The sequence below is a fragment of the Botryllus schlosseri genome, chromosome 9, assembly GCF_051294905.1.
Source record: "Botryllus schlosseri isolate E-star chromosome 9, Bs_hap1, whole genome shotgun sequence".
In the NCBI taxonomy this organism is placed as follows: domain Eukaryota; kingdom Metazoa; phylum Chordata; class Ascidiacea; order Stolidobranchia; family Styelidae; genus Botryllus; species Botryllus schlosseri.
The window spans coordinates 19810691-19828537 of NC_137244.1; the positions used below are offsets into that span (position 1 = coordinate 19810691).

General features: G+C 39.6%; 1 protein-coding gene across 1 annotated transcript; it reads left to right on the forward strand.

Moving 5' to 3' along the window:
* The first annotated feature begins 12905 nt into the window (after nt 1-12905).
* Nucleotides 12906-17847, forward strand: LOC145446826 (peptidase inhibitor 15-like). Its single transcript, XM_080325202.1, has 7 exons — nt 12906-13146; nt 13256-13341; nt 16249-16400; nt 16459-16635; nt 16988-17121; nt 17354-17463; nt 17521-17847. Exons 1-7 carry the CDS (start codon nt 12908-12910, stop codon nt 17790-17792), a joined length of 1170 nt encoding a protein of 389 aa, XP_080181328.1. The 5' UTR covers nt 12906-12907; the 3' UTR covers nt 17793-17847.

A 17847-nucleotide genomic window follows, 5' to 3' on the forward strand; every position in this document is an offset into this window, starting at 1 on the left:
TGTAACTGCTTGTCGGAGCGTAACGACGGGACTTGCGTATCTATCCGTAGGTTAGTAATCTATAGTCCAACTGAGGCTAAAGTTCACCGAAAACTCTGCGATTCTGTGATAGGCACAAGCGTGCTTAATCTCAGATACCGACAAGCACGCAAGCGGCGTTTTAGTGATGATTTAAATAGCCTTATACTCGACATGAAACAATTATGCAGGTATTAGAATAAGACCCTAATGAGTAGTACTGCGAGTTGGAAATAAGTCCAATATTCGATATAATTTGAGCATAATATTGATTTTGCTAAGCAACCAATTATTACAAAGCCACATAACCCTGGGCTGATATCACAGTGATATTTATACAAATGATAAATGGTACGAGAGAGGTTTTGGTTGTGTGAGAGATTGCATAGTTCCAGTCCAATAACGCTGAGAAATGTTTACGTCATTATGCGCATTGCAGTTGAAGCATGTGCAGTAATGATTACGTCATTATGATTGCGTACTTGATTACTTTAGTTATTACGAGAACGGCTTAGCTTAGTTTCCAGTAACGATGAGATAAGATTACGTCATTATTGCGTAAGTTGATCACCTTTGTTATTGTAGTTGAAGCAAGTGCAAGGCAATATATATAACGTGTCTTATTTATTACATGATTATTCCTTTATCATACGCTATAGATTGAATATGTCTGCAGAAATATACCTGGAGTACTAACGTTTTACTTACTCCGAAATGACTACTTCTATCTTATTTTAAAGGATTCCTCGCTCGACGCGAAATTTCATTAGGTTTTAAATAATATCCAATGGAAAAGTACATTTCAACATTCTATTACCAGTAAATTTCTTCCAAAGTACATGATGTGTTGATTTCCGAGTGACTAAAAAAAGTAAGTATTGAAGGTATTATTTGTCTGATAACTGAAAACTCTAGTCTAAACAGATAATCGCTTGATTAAGTATAGCCCAAGCAGGCGAAACCTATACTTGAGTACTCCAAATATTCAATTATTTCGATATCGAGAGGGTTTGGATGATATCCAATATGTAAGCTCACTTTGAAGGATAATTCGTAAAACTCAAATATTTCGCAGTGAAAGTCTGCAGATTCTCGATGTATTTTTGCTATTTTACGATGCGATAAGTCATTCTGCTGTGTGAAAATGCATGATAGGATATAGATGAAACTGACGCTGGCCCTCAAGGCCATTGAAAAAAGTACATTTTAACATTTTAGTAGCAGCAAATTTTTAGTAAAGTGCAAGAAGTGACGATTTCCGAGCGAGTAAATCACCACTCGGCCCACTCAGTAGTTATTTACGGCATTTAGCCTCAGCTATGCGACTGGTATTTAGAGCTAGAAGTGATATCGACTAAGTCATTTGTGTTTTTGTTATTATAGAGCACACGATTGAATCGCTACGACTAACGCATTGCTGTCTAACTCATTGGGGAATAGATTTTTCAACGGTTAAGTATTTAGAGCTAACAATGCGGTATGGGATCCACTAAGTTCGAACAATTGCGTTTTGTTATTGTCGAATTCCGCGCACCTATTGCGATATCAGCTCTCCGCATTTTGTTTTATTTAGGGCTATTGCACAAGCTATCTTTAATATGCTGCAATATATACACATACAGGTTCGGACTTGTCTAGGGTATTCACTTCCCGTCCACTAGCTTTTCAAGAGGCATTGATAAGCGCGCGTATTCAATTACCTAATCGATGGATGAACATTCCTGACAAAGGCATAGATGTCCCCAGGGAACCAAGCTAACTTCGCTTCTATTATTTTTACATTGTTTGCAAAGCACGGTATTTTATAATTCCATGAGACTTCAGTAGTTCTAGAATCCTGAATTAATGAGAGTTGAATAAACCTCACAATGATAAGATATTCGGTAATAATATAGAAATTGGCTTATATTGTGAATATCTTATCATTGTGAAATTAGCAATTATCACATGTTGTTGATGAAAATGATCAGCTTACGTTCTTAGTTGCAGGCGTCCAGATGTAACCGTTCTAGTATATTTACATATCTTTCTATGGAGACAGCGTTATTTTTCTATTCTTGACTTAACGTATAAATAACCTACTTGTATATATTAAATCAAAGTATTTATGAGACATCGTAGCAACGCACATACTGTATGTTATCTATTTATTTCGCGATAATCGATTACTACTACTGCATTTATCAGAGTACACTCTGTTAGGGTTTGCCTAGTGACAGTACTTACTCAAGTCGATTTTGTAAAAACTTTTATACTGGGAATTTTGTAAAATAAATACCGATTTTTTAAATCGTCGAACACTTTACATCAAATTTAGTAAAGTAGATAGAAACTACTTTTTCCAAAGTACTAAAGACCTTTACACTACAGTTTTTTAAAATAAATCCTAATACAACGTAAGATGATCATTTTCATCAACAACACGAGATAATTGCTAATTTCACAATGAAAAGATATTCACAATATTAGCCAATTTTTTGTATTATTACTTTGTTAGATTTAATATTAAAATTATTTTTAATAATCATTGAAATCGTGTAGATTATCACAGTGAACTTTTTTTGTACAAACTAATTCATCAACTATACAAGATAATCGGTATTTAGAGGTTATTGCACAATCTATCTCGAATATGCTGCAATTAAGACAGGTTCAGACTTGTCTATTCACTTCCGTTGAGTGACTTTTATAACACATTTTACACAATCAAATACACATATGCAGTTTATTAATAACGAACAAGTACATTTACTAATCGTTCAGAACAAGGCGTAGAGCTTCTTTGAGATCTTGACACACTTTTTTGATATCAGAATCCCTTTTTTGATTTGCGATGTAAAAGCAATAACAGTTTCGCATACATGAGCATATGATTACGAATAAACCGATATTGAAGTCTTCTGAGAGCATCGTCATTATTCTCTAGTCCACGCAATTTCCCTCTTAGTACGTTATGTCTTTCAACAGAGCATTTGAATTGCTATTTGAAAGTATCTGACAACTGTGAACTAATTCTTCAAGTTTGTTCATTGTGGCGTAACGACCATTTTTACGAATCCATAACTGTATCATTTGATATCGTTGCTCGGTTAAGTTATAGCAATCCATGTATTGACATTCGGCAATTTCATTGTCAGATAGCTCAAGTTTTTCGCGTGCAAACCGATACCAGTTCATCAGGTCAATTCGATCCATTATGACGTATATATCATTAGCAGTAATCTTTGACATATTCAATCTACAGCGTACAGCGAATAATCATGTAATAAATATTACACGTTATATATTGCCTTGCACTTGCTTAAACTGCAATAACAAAGGCGATCAACGCAATATTGACGTAATCATATCTCCGCGTTACTGGAACTAAGCAAAGTCGCTCTCGTAATATCTAAAAGTAATCAACTACGCATGTGACGTAATCATGAACATGCTGCAATACGCAATTGAAAGTAATCAACTTACGCAATGACGTAATAAATATCTCAGCGTTACTGGACTGGAACTATGTCATCTCTCACACAACCAAAACCTCTCTCGTATTGGAACCACACCCACATCGTTCTGCATTCTGATTGGCTAACAGATGTCACGTGATCAAATACTCAATGACTATTGGTCGGCGTATAAACCCCGTGTATAATACTACTAACGGTCAACAGCAGCCGTTGTTGGCAGGCAACACTGAAATTGTGCGTACACTGCTGGTGACACTCCGTGTTGCTTCATTCTGACAACGTTGTCTACATCACAATTTTTCATCTTGCGCTTCTTGATCTAAGAAGTAAGAACCAATGTCTACGAAGTCTCGCTTCATTTGAGCATAACATCATGTCAACCCATTTGTTTTATTTGACCGTTTATGATTCACAATGAGCAGACAATGGGCCGTCTACAACGGTAGGCCCATGAAGTAGGCTACAAAGCTGTAAAATATCAAATGATAAGTTCACCGACAGTGCAAAAGATACGATACGAACGAAATGCAGGGGTCAAAAATTTTTTGACTTTGTACAAAATTTTGACAATTTTTGACCTAACGCTACAATGTTGACAAATTTTTGACGTATTTTGACTTGTAAAAAAATCGCCTTAGTCATCACGCGTCGGTTGCGAATTTCCGCATGCACGACTGCACGTATAGCAGGGGTCGACAACCCCCCGCACGCGTGCCATTTGTGGCACGTGAGATCATTTTTCATGGCGCGCCAAATGATTTGACGCACACGCCATATTATAGCCATGTTTGCCGCAAAAAGTGAAACAGAAGTGAAAAAAATCTCGTACGCGACCAAAATTATTTCTTAAATCAACATACAATGGGCGGACCTTATTAATCCGGCGATATTTTTTCGCGATTTACCGCGACCTAATTTGTTGATTCTAATTTGGGAAACCCACGGAAATAAAAAATTTGAAAAATATGCAAAATGTACCTAAATGAGTCCAACCGTATTAGCAATTATGAAAAACGGCAACATAATATTACATGAAACGGGTTGGATGCAGTAGTCTAAGAGTGTGCACTGCGCAATGCGTGGGAGCGCGAATATTATAAGAACGGCATTTCGGCGCTGGGCATTTTCACGCTAGGAGACGCAGCCTAGCGTTTTGGGCTACATGCGAGCTGCGACCATGTGACTCCGTACGCCGACAAAATAATTGGCGGCGGAAAAACCTTGAAATAAAATAAATGCGTTCGCCATGGATATGTCCTTTTTCCAGGCGCCGAAATGACCGGCGCCGAATTGTCCAGCGCCCGCAGCTTGAGCCGCACGTATCAAATGAGGAAGATAACGAGCTCCGTGTCGAAATGCTAATTTGGGATCGTGATGCAAATATTACGTAGGCCTACATTAAGCGATAGGTATAGTGCGGTAGCTACCAACATTTATACCCTTCGCGAACAATACTTTAAGAATCACTGTCGTAACCGATGCCGCTGCCCGCTGCTAACTGCAGATAAGGGGTTGGTGGGATTCCATGCTTGAAACGCTAAATTTGTCAAAATTAAAAATGTTTGACACGCCAATTGGTAATATTTTGACATTTTTTTGACATTTTGGCACGCTGCATACGAAAGGTTGCCGACCGCTTACGTATGGTATAATTGTATATAGACTACATGTCAAATTTGTGGTATTGACAGTTACCAATTTTACATCATAATTATGTCCGATTCTTGTCTACTCCACGTTAAAAAACTAAAAGGTGCGTGCCATCCCTTTTTGTTCCTTTCTGATAAGGTCGCAAAACCAAACGAATGGCAACGATCCATGTTATTACATGTGCACAGTGAAATTGTGTTGCGCTTTCAAGATTGGTAGCTAAGTTCCTAATTCTACAAATAAACAAATGCGGTGATATTGTCGCGTCTGTTGCATTGTGTAATTCCCCGGTGGCAAATTGTTTGCTGTTACACAAATACCCAATTAAAGCGCTACCAGCACATCACATGTTGATTTACAAGTGGTAAAATATTTGAATCCGATAGGAATGTCATTGATTGGTATCAGCAAGTCGTATTTACATTGTACTTTGAAGAAATTGCAGACCTCGGACCGCGTCCCATCACGGTTATTTTTGTGAATGCTAAAACCGCTATTGTCATCGATTTTGAGCATGCGGTAACGAAAACTTGAGCGCTACTGTCGGCATTCCATATATAGTATACGCGTAGGCGGATTTCACCGGATACATACCGTCGATCTATATCATGCATTCGCGTCGTAAGCTAATCCTCGCGTAATTTAACTTCTTCGCCATTATTATTATATTTACACTGACAATGGTCTACTGAAATATCCTTTTCGTTTACGACTGTTAATAATAATTAGACTATTTTAACATATAATATACTAGCCATCATGACTGTACGTGTACAAAATCATAATATTTTGCTTTAACGAATTTTCTCGTCCGGCATAGGGCTAATTTGGGAAAGAAAAAAGTATACGTTCTGGGACCGTGTTCAGATACAGTATGAAATATGGATGTCGACGACGTAAATATAGTATTTGATAGACGAAAAACGACGCAGTTGTTCTATCTCTGGGTGTGTTACTTAAAATTCAGAGTAGCAATTGGTCTTTAGAGGTTCTTGGTGTGGTTGTAAGAACCGATCGAACGAACGATTCCGTGTCTGAATTTTCTAAACTTACACTGCAAATAATAAAAGTAATTATAATTATTAGTTCATCCTATATGCTTACGATGATGATTTCACTATAGCATCTAAACATCTAACAACGGCAATATCAACTTCGAGTCAAATCCTGGATTGTGGGGTTTAACGCGATCGAAAGCGATCGTCTTCAACGACGCACTCGAATAGCGAAAATTTTCAGCACATTCCGAAATGTTAAGTTGCAATCTGGACCTGAAGCTGCACTGAGCGGCCCTGATATAAAAATCAACCTAATAGATCATTGGTTGTAAGCTGAAAAGGAACCTTCAACGTTTCAATTAGAATATAGAAAGAGAATGGGGGAGGTATGAGTATTTCGCCAATAATGAATGCATAATTCACAGGCATTTGTTGTATAAATAATCACATACTTTTAACAACTAACATATTAGTTTAGTTGCCTGAGCCGACGTTACGCAAAAGGACAGGGAGACCCAATACCTCCAACCCTCCAAGGCTATATGTTCGCCAATTCTAACGACACGCACAGTAGACTCAGACTATAGGTATAAACAATCACTTCATACAAGCTTCATGGTTAAAAGTTTATTAATAGCTTAGCGACGTTAATACAAGTCAAATGCGTTGGTGTGAGGGATGACTCAGGTTGTTATTCGATATTGCCCGCGGGTCTGTTGAGGAGTTTAGTGATTCTATGTCGGCCTATGTCACAGATCCACAGAATAGTAACGTCACAGCGCTTTGCCAAACCCATAGGGTGATAAATACCCAGAGCTGTCTTGCTTCTACGGGTGATTCCATCGGTACTATCTAGACATACGATTCGCAAAAAACACATATAGTGTATATCACGCGAATCACAAACGAGTCGGAATCTTTTGTCATTGTCATTTATTCACGGGGTGCATCATTTTCTCCTCTCCGTCGCATTTGTACCGTGAGACTCAGATTCCAAGGACAGGCTTATTAGGCGCCGGACATGTTGGCGCCCGCCATATGAATATCAAGGTTTCGGCGAAGTTCATTTTGGGCCAACTTCATATCGCCACCGGTCTTGTTCGCAGAACACTTCGCCGGGTCGCATGTTGGCTGAAACTTCGTGAGTGGTCGTAAATGGCGGACCAAGCAGAGCAGCGAATCCAGCGGACTATTACATAGACCACAATGTAAACGGCGGACCGCGGATCAGGCGCAACTCGCAAATGTCGCAATACTTCTAATTTCTCAAAGGGTGCCTTTCATTTTGGCAATAAGGAGCATACCGAGTATCAGGACATCTTGTCTAGGGTAACTATGGGGTGTCTTCAAGTGCTGCAACGCAGTACCAACACCGTCCAAACATACCCCAGACATGATGTCTTGGTTGTAACACAGTACCACACACTCCAAACATACCCCAAACATGGTGTTCGGGTTGCAACACAGTACCAACACACCCCAAACATACTACAGACATGATTTTTAGGTTGCAACACGGTACCAACACACCCCTAACATACCCCGGACATGACGTCCGGGTTGCAACACAGTACCAACACACCCCATACATACCCCGGACATGACGTCCTGGTTGCAACACAGTACCAAGGTACCAACACACCCCAAACACACCCCAAACATGATGTCCCGGTTGCAACGCAGTACGAACACACTCACAACATACCGCAGACATGATGTCCGGGTGACTACGCAGTACTAACACACCACATATACGATTTTCATTGACTATCTCTGTTTGAGCAGAAATTTCTATTTATGTTTCTACTTGAATAGTATCAGTAATAAATTTTAATAAAAAGTAACTAGCAATCTCTGATGCTCTCTTTTCGGTTGATGTTTCCATCACCTCGGTGATGGCGCTCTTAGTCCATCTAGCATTAGAGTACACCCATAGTTTGGAACACGCCAGTAGGTTTTCATCTGCTCACTTTAGTGGTTACATTTTTGGACTATTTCTACTTTAACCGATTATTCTAAAGATAAAATACGAACTGTTTACTATTGTCAAGTAGAAAGTAGTTTTTTTGCTCGGGGAAAAGTAATAGTAACTTGCCATACAAATTCCTGAAGGAGTCAATCAATGAGTACGACGGATCAGACGGCAGTGTGATTACACAAATGCAGATCGTGGATTGACTGAACAGTGTGATAGCAAACCAAGAAGAAGAAGAATTTAATTAGCCTCAGACATTTAGAGCTAGCCAGCATACACTGCATCTCAATTGTTGATATTCCCGTTACGATGCAACACTGATTGATGGAGGAAATTTTATTAAAAAGAAACCGATGAAAGAAGTTTTGACGAAAAGAAATTGCTGCAAGAACTTTTATTAAGCAAATTATTGATGGAGCTATCGTCAAAAGCCTAATTGATATCATGTTTTTCGCAAACATAATATGATACGATATGATATGATATGATATAATATGATAGAACCATTGAGCCGTTATCTAACTTGAGCACAACGTTGATGGTACTGGTAGCGCTTGCATAATCCACTGAATATGTCATCACGCCAGATAAATGCAATTATGTCGCTATATGTGTACGGTGTTGCCTTGACCCGAATACATATTTAGATGTTACCAGATATGCCTAAACGCCATGGTCGTAGCACAGTTCAAATTTCATCTGCGGGTGATATGAGGGCTTGAATGTATGTCAGATTACGGATGTCACCTAGCAGTCCTAGCTAATAGTCCTACGACGCTCATTAACTCCTTCTATGGTTCTCACAGTCTTAGTTCAAAATGACTCAATTTTCACACGGGCACATCAGACGAAGTACCTTTGATCTGTGTATTCTAGTGTAAACCAGCACCGTAACTGCCGCACCCCAAATCCCCCAATTGGGGGGGCGAGCTCGAAGGGGGCCCAAAACTATTTCGTGAATTAGCATAAATCATAGAGTATTTTTTCAGAATTTATGCAATTTTTTCAAAATTTTTTCGCGCTGCGCGCAAATTCAGGTAGCCATTTATCTATATTATTGGGTATTGGGCCATTACCGCGCCACGACCCACCAAGACATACAATCAAGTTTTAGGCCATTTAACATGCGACTCCAAGAAGTGTGTCAGAACGATCGGCAGCGAGAAAAGCTTGGCCGAAAAGGTCTATGCCCTTATGCAGACCGAAGACTTCGTTATATAGGTTATACAAAATACATATAGGTTTAATTGTCCATAGGCGCCTAAATGACTGGCGCCGAATGTTCCTGTCTTTGCAATCTGAACCTCACAAGACAAATACCATCCCGCTGGGAAAAATTTTATGCCAGTGAAGAAATACCAATTTGAAATCGTGTGCGTCTCTTAGTTTAGAAGCCTACGTTTGGGCGATTCTATATTTTTTGATATAGCAGACTGGAAGTCACGAAATAACATCATGTAACGAAGTCATATCAACGGGTCCGCCCGCCCGAAGATGTTTAATCATTATTTACGGGCCCTCCCGTTTTCAAGACACTTCACTCAGCTCTACCGGTAAATCTAATTACGTGAGTAGAGAGGACAATAAATTGATAGCATAATATTTATGCAATCGCCGATCTGATTGACCGATTTTATCATAAATCATCGAAAATTTTCGCGCTTCGCGCTGGCTCACAATACAGTACAGATAATTTCGTGACAAACGCGAACAACGTGATGGGGGGGTCGTTTTATCACCCTATGGGAGCCCAAGACCCACGTTTTTGGGGACCTGACGAGGTGCTGTTTCGTTCCTGCCAACGGGTATACGCCCGAAGATGTTTAAATATTATTGAGTGGTCCTACCTTTTCAAACACACCTCACTCAGCTCTACCGGCAAATCTGATTACGTGAGCAGAGAGAAGATAAAAATTGATAACAATATATGCAATTCCTGATCATACTGACCGATGAAATCATGAATTCTAGAAATTTTCCGCGCTTTACGCGCTTAGGCGACAAAAGCTGATTCACTAAGCAAACTCCCAATGAATATAATGAATAGCGGAAAACAGTGTATCGCCGGAGGGAGGTCTGGGGGGCGAATCCCCCCAGAAGTTCGGTCTATAACCCTATGGGGAGCCCAAGACCAAAGTTTTTGGGGGGGGCTGACGAAGTGCTGTTACGGCCCTGGTGTAAACTGATTACAACTACTCCAAGTCGACTCGACACCGTCATATCTTTTCATTGTATCGCACTGTTGTGGTCCTTTGAAATGATGAAATTGTTGACAGAACTGATATTGTATCCTGGTGTCAACAGATTACAATGCCATGGCAAGTAAAAGTTCATTACATAGTAATATACAAAACATATAGTACAAAACTACATGGAATAAAGTAAAATTGTGTCGTACCTCGTAACTAGACGTTGGAGAATGACATTATACTTGACAATTTTTTTAACAAAGTATACGCTTGAACAAAGTCCAGAAAAAAAACACTGGAGAAAATTGCGAGATGCGCCTGATCCGCGGTCCGCCGTTTACATTGCCAATTTTGTGATGGTCCACCGGTCCGAGTCCACCGGTCCGCAGGTTCGCTCGGTCCGCCGTTTAGTATTGCATGTTCCGATGTTCCGATGTTCCGCCGTCCGCCGTTTAGTTTTAAGCTATTTTGTTGTGGTCCGCTAGGCCCGCAGTTCCGCTCGGTCCGCCGTTGAGTATTATAAGTTCCACTAGTTCCGCAGTCCGCTCATTCCGCCGTTTAGAGTTGCCTCGTTCAATGTGCTATTTTAGATGGTACAAGAACTCGACAGACGACAGATTTCGTGTCGTTGGGAGGGGCCGTTCACACATTCATTTGTGTGCCTTGGTGTCGACTTTTATCAAAATACACCAGCCAAGGCTGTGTCAACAAAAAGTGTTCGTGTACCATCGAAAAATAGTGCGTTGAACGCTCTCGTATTCGAAATTTCATGCTGGTGACGTCATATTTTGCGATACGATTGTTGAAATACGATGTTCTGTTGAATTCGCTACTGGTTGCTGACGATTACCCCTGACGATTGTCAGCCGAAAATATTCGGGTTCATTTCAATATAAATATACTATTCAATAGTATATTGAAGTTATGTACCTTCAAGAAGCTGTTCAATTATTATTTTTGTTGTGGGAGTGGTATCTACAATTAAATCTAGAAATCCAGCGAAACTATAGCGCGAATCAAAATTGGAACTTGAATAACTCTTCCCCCAAATAGTCTACTTTATTATGTTTATTTAGCTATGCAATTTCGAGGCCCTTCGAGCTTTCCTCCTAGCCCAATCGCGGTATTTGCGGTGCAGAATTCTATACGTGTCTACAGCATGCATATCTTCCTACGTTCCAACGCCCGTGCATAATTTGGATTAAAATGCTGAACTAGATTTATATCGCGGTGTAAGTCTGAGACAGGTTCTGGTTCGTGTGGCATGGGTGTATATTCACACCCGTATATCAGGGGTGGTACACGTGTGGAAATGCACACTCATTTCGCTGAGAGTGTACGGAGTAATTTTGTCATTCCGTCGCAAATTTCATCAACTGTTGAGTTCAAATAGATTATGCCGATGTAATTGAGGGATATATTAGGCAATCCATGTTGCATCTGTGCCCGCAGAATACAATACAGATCGCTAACAATCAACAACAGCTGCGACACTGAGCCGTCGACTTCCAGAGTCGTTGAACCTAATCGCCCTAATGACTCAGTAGTGAGAAATGCTCGAAATATTCATTAAATACCCAACATTCGCTCGAAAGGAGTTGAACTCATCCTTTTCTCCAATGAGCACGATTTGAGCTGAGGTTTATTTCAAATTGTGAATTCACCTACTCATATGTAATATGCATACTACCTTCGAGGTTTGCTGGTTGCTCTGGAACTATAATTGCTTTTGAATAGTATGTTCTTATTGGAATGAGCCCGAATATTTTCGGATGACACTCGTCAGGGGCAATCGTCAGCAACTAGTAGAGGATTGGAAAAAACATCTCTACCAGTTGTTGACGATTACCCCTAACGAGTGTCACCCGAACATATTCCGGTTCATTTCAATATGAATATACTATTCAATTGTATGTTGAAGTTCTGAAGCTCTTCAAATAATTACATTTCTACATTTGATATACAATAAATACAGTGCGAATACCGTTATTTAGGCGAGCACGTTTCCTTGCCAACAGAGAGTTCCAGGAATAGAATATTACACATTTCTTCCTAAATTACAATGAATCGTCGCATTTTGTTCAGAAATTGACAGTACAATAACGATGAATAGAAATTTGCATATATGACAATACACTTATGGCTAAATTTCATTATCAATGATCGTGAATTATATGACATACGCCATTTGTGTGTATTTACACTCCCTTGATTTTTCTAGATCTAACACGAAATAGGAAGGAGAGAAATAAACCAAAACTTTCATTTCATTTCGTTTCGTATACAATCGCGAATATGACGCATTGCGAAAAGTAATCACGATTATTCAAGGATTTTCTCTCGCTGAGAGAGAATGGCATCGGTTGTACGATTATAAAACGACCTGTCTGCGACTCGAGGCAGCACTCTTTTGGTCCGCTGGAGCAGAGCGAAGCCGAGTAATTATTTTGTTAAATTCAAGTTATGTTCTTCATCAGTATCTATAGGTATGATCCCGCGCGGTAGTAGCAACTCTTTCGACAAACTTGCTTTTCATTGTAGGCCACAGAACTATGCATTGCGTCGCCGTGACAAAGAGGAGACATGTAAAATCTCCAATCTATAGTCGCGGATGTTCCGATGACAGAATATACCCATTATAATCTTATTCTTTTCAGAGTAAACGATTCAAAAACTTCTCTTCTAAAAATGAATATTTTCAAAGCATTTGCTTTATTTGTGCCCGTGCTGGCCGCGTGTGGTAGTCGGGCATTTGCAAGCGAAGATAGCAATGCGCATCCCGCAATCGATGTCGCCGAAAATGTAACTCAGCTATCTCACGGAAACGAATCGGAGACTCAACTGAGTGCAGGATTTCAGTGAGTTGATTTTATATTTTGTATCTTCATCTTCAGCTAATAGTCTTTAAATTGGGGCCCAGTAAGCAGCTATCTCTGAGAAATTTCGTAATAATTATATTTTCTACAGCTGGGACATTGACGCTCCGGAGTACTCCATTAAAAAGGCTGCCAAAGTAAAGAGAGGAAGGGTCCTAGAGAAGATTATACTGACGAGTGAGTGGTTTAAACTCAATCATGCAGTTATACAGTCTTAGTTACGGTATCAGTGGTTCTCAACCTTTTTCACCCCACGGACCGGTCAAATTTCATAAGATATTTGGCGGACTGGTGGACTTTAAAAAATTGAAATCAACCCAAAATGAAATGTATGCATGCGTTATTCTGCACTGCAAGTATGTGGTACTAGAGATGGGGTGGCCGTTTTGCTATTCAAGGCCGCAATTCGATTGCTTATATTGCCTACGGCCGAATTCGAGGGCATATAGTCGTAATGAACTAACTGGACGCGAAATAACCATGTTAAACTGTACATGTTTATTTCAGGTGAACCCAGGACTAATTGACTTTTTCATATCGTATTGCTATACACACCGAAATGGCTAGATAGTGGTCATATTATGAATAATTACTGGGATCGGTTATGGTCGCGCTACGGGCGAAAAATTTTCCGGTTCGCGAATGAATTTCGTAGTTTCACATATCACTATCAAATATTCGTCTTTTCTCAGCCAATGCGATTAGATTCATCGGTAGAGTTGATGAAAGGAGTGGTTTCAAAAAGTTAGGGCAAGATAGCCTAATATGATGATGCATCTTCGCATGGGCCAGTTGTTATTATAGTCTCTTTGTTGCGAGTTGTTATTTCATGACCTACCATCAGGATTGTCGGTATAGTGGAAAGATATTGAAATCTCCCAAACGTACTAGAAAAAAATTTCTATCGTGAGGAGCGCACGATTCCAAGTTGGTATTTCTATATTGGGTGCATCATTTTCCTCTGCTGTTCACAACTGTACTGTGGGGCTCAGATTGCGAAGGGCGTTACGACTATATTAAAATCGCAAAATGAAGTCGAATTGTATCGTGCCTAGCGCGAAGAAAATTTCATGATTAATTAAAATATAACAAAAATTCCGGAGTCAATTCGTAAATTCAATTTTCATATCGACGGCCGCCAATACATACTAATTGATTTACGGCCGAACACATTTCGTTGTTCTGTCGCAGGGTGGCCACCCCTGTACTAGATGGTGATATTTTGAGAGTTTCGTTCGTAATTAAATATATTTATGGTGGTATTCACGTGATTTTACGGTAGTGTCTGCTGAGTGCTGACTGCTGAGGCGAGGTAAAATTGACTTGCCGAGATAAACATAAACTGATTTCGAGCCCAAGGCCGTGGATTAACCGACCGCGCTATTTCAAATAATATTCTTCTCTTAGACAATATCCAAAGATGAAGCGTTTTGGAGTAGGAACAAGCACCTTTTCGAGCTATCTTGCTCATTTCCCACTGCTACCAGACGTAGCCTACTACGAGAACAATGCACCGCACGAAAACACCTGGTAACCGCAAAACCTGGCAATCCACAAAATTATTGAATCGAAAACAAATGATCGTACGAATTGCGCGGTTTAGCGGTTTAGCGAGTCAGCTCCTACTTGACGAGTCGCTCGTATGTCGACACCGGAGACAGCTCGAACTCTAAGTCAAATGGAACATGTTTCCGCGCCTAATCCTACCTCACGAAGTCCTGCATCAGTTTAAAATTAAACGTTTTATTCATTTTACCAATGGACAAGCTTTCAACATCTTGCATCTTGAAATTATAGTATAAAATCCTAATATACCTCGAGGACCGGCAAAAAAGTCGTCGCGGACCGGCGGTTGAGAACCACTGGTATAGGCTACTCATAAACTAAAGTACGAATGCACTACCGGTACTTCCGCTTTACAAAGTCTCTGGAAGAATAATCGCCCGAAAATTTGCCCAATGTCGTCTTTGATTGTTTCCATTGTAGTCGCGCTAATTATAATTATTCGTAATTAGCATCAAAGAGGCGATGTTTAAGCAATTAGAAACAGTCGACACTTCCTTGATTTCACATGGAAAGTTATATGCTAAAATATTCTTCTTGTGGATTAAGAATGCTAGAATTTACAGCAGCGCCTATATGATCAAACCATGCGAATAGAGTCGCGATTGGTTTTCTTGGCCACAGTATATAGAAATGAAAATTGATGAAATATCGCTAATATCACTGTTATAAACTGTTAAATTTCAAAGACGATCGACATATCATCGATAAAGACGATGCAGAAACACAAATATAGCCAGTGTAAAGTAGTATGTGTCGGAAAGCGAAATCAATATGTCGTATCGTGGTCTATCATTGTCAATCGCAAACTAGTATTCATTCCGTGGAATATGCTTGTATTTTGTATTGAAGGTGGACAATGGACATGCTTACAGCATTATTTTACAACATTAAGGGTCAATGAATTTTGTCAGTAGACTGTAGTAGGACTCTTGGGGTGATTTTGATGCTGTTTTCTCTCACATTTCCAAACGGACATCAGTAACGACTTTCCGCTCTAGGTTTGAAATAAAATGCACATAACATATGTTTGCTACAAATTCATTGTTTCAATTACATAAGGAAGCTGTTGCAAATGTTCGTTTGTTTTCAAATGATCGCATACTAAAAATAAAACGATTAAGTTGGAAATTCAGGCATACCGGGTGTCATTGATATGCAATATATGACCTATATATACAGTATACACGTAATGCCACGGAAGTAAGTTGGTGTGCACCCGACTATGTTAATTGAGCTACGCCATTTTAGAAGGTTTAGAGATTAACGGTCACCATATACAAGTCAGAGTATATCATAAATCACACGTTACACGTGACACATGGAACTGGCTCCTTTTGGGTATATCATATGTCATACAATCATGCACGATTTCACGGCGATTATGTTATCGTATATCGATAACAAATATTGTGTTTGTATGGCGATTGGCGGAATAGCTAATCTGATGCGTCGTAATAGATAACTCGCACGCACATCTCACTAGCATAAATATCATGTAATCCTTTTTTTTAATTTCAGGGAAAATGAAAGGCACAATATTAAGGGCCCATAACCGCGCTAGATCGATTACAAAGCCCTCAGCCACAAATATGCTCAAAATGACATGGGACAACAATCTAGCAGCCACAGCTCAGGCCTACACTAGGAAATGTATTTACGAGCACAACCCGGTATGAAAACATTGTATTCGGCATTTGGGATGCGTTATAATAATGTTGAATCTTGAAGAATCCAGAGCATACTCGGTTTTCCTATGTGGGGGAGAATTTATTCATTTCGATGGGATTGCCTTTCGATGCAAGTCTTCTGGACCATGCAGTAAGGGCGTGGGATGAGGAGAAAAGTGTATATAACTACAATACAGTAACCTGCCGAAGGGGAAAAATTTGTGGTCATTACACGCAGGTAACATTTACACAATTCTTGCGTATTTTTGCTGTAGCCATGATATTCTGCATATTTCTGCATCGGTTCGCTAGCACTATGCCTACCGCCAAAGACAATTAAAGTTAAAAGATAGTGCAAAGGACTCCAGAAATATCATCAATGGAACTGTGGCCGTCTTCTATGTCCGAGTCTTCTTTTTTCAATGCGCTGTTCTAGCAGTTTGAATTTGTAATTGGAATGTGAGAAATTGGAGATCTATTGTGTTTACAATTTGTGCAGTATGCTCCGGATAAGGGTTACACCAACTGCGTCAGTTCATTCTTGGATGTGGGAAATCAGTATTAAATTTTTATCTCATCAATGTTATCAGGTCGTGTGGGCGGAATCATTTAAAGTCGGATGCGGCGTGACGAGATGTGGAAGTATCGACGTCCGTGGACGCAAATGGAAGGATGCTATTCTCTTCGGTTGTAATTACGGACCAGGGGGAAATTATCGCGGAGAGTAAGAATGCCTATATGAAATTATGAATTTCGCCCGTTATCAAAATATACTCCTGCTCCTAGTATTTTTGAATAGTATGAAGCTCATTTCCTTCTTAAAATTCATTTTTCACAATTCACCTGCATATTGCATACAGCATCCTCGTGCAAAGGAACTGATTACATCAACTAAATACATGTTAATATAGTTAGTTAAATGGATGACTAAATCACGTATTAACTCGCTTATTCAGGAAGCCTTACAAAAGTGGTCGGGCCTGCAAGAAATGTCCAGGCGCCGATAAATGCTCCGGGAAACTTTGTTCAAATCCTATTCGGGATAGAATATTTTTCAATCCGAAAAGTAAGCACATAGCAAACATATTATTTATAAGAGCATAATACATTTGAATCTTTTCAGTGGCACGATGGTCTCCTTGGTCATCTTGGTCGCAGTGCGCTGTTACGTGTGGAATGGGAAGCCAAAAAAGAACGAGGAAATGTAACACCGGTGTGGCAACTGATTGCAATGGATACGCCGCTGAAATAAAGCACTGTGTGAAAGGCCCTTGTACCACAAATCAATCAAGCTACCGATTTGATATCATTCTGGGCGAGGACGAAGAACTTGATATGGATAGCTTACTGAATCTTTTCAGAAATGGCAATTCGCTTCATATGAAATCCCGTTGATTGCGTTCTAGTGTAGTTCCTTTTTAATTCGTGAAAATATATTTTGAAAGAAGAA

Excerpts from the sequence above, each read along its gene's own strand:
- LOC145446826 (XM_080325202.1), top strand. The coding sequence starts at position 12,908 with ATGACAGAATATACCCATTATAATCTTATTCTTTTCAGAGTAAACGAT. Across the intron at positions 13,147-13,255 it reads CAACTGAGTGCAGGATTTCA|CTGGGACATTGACGCTCCGG; the intron begins GTGAGTTGATTT and ends TATTTTCTACAG. Across the intron at positions 17,464-17,520 it reads AATATTTTTCAATCCGAAAA|TGGCACGATGGTCTCCTTGG; the intron begins GTAAGCACATAG and ends GAATCTTTTCAG.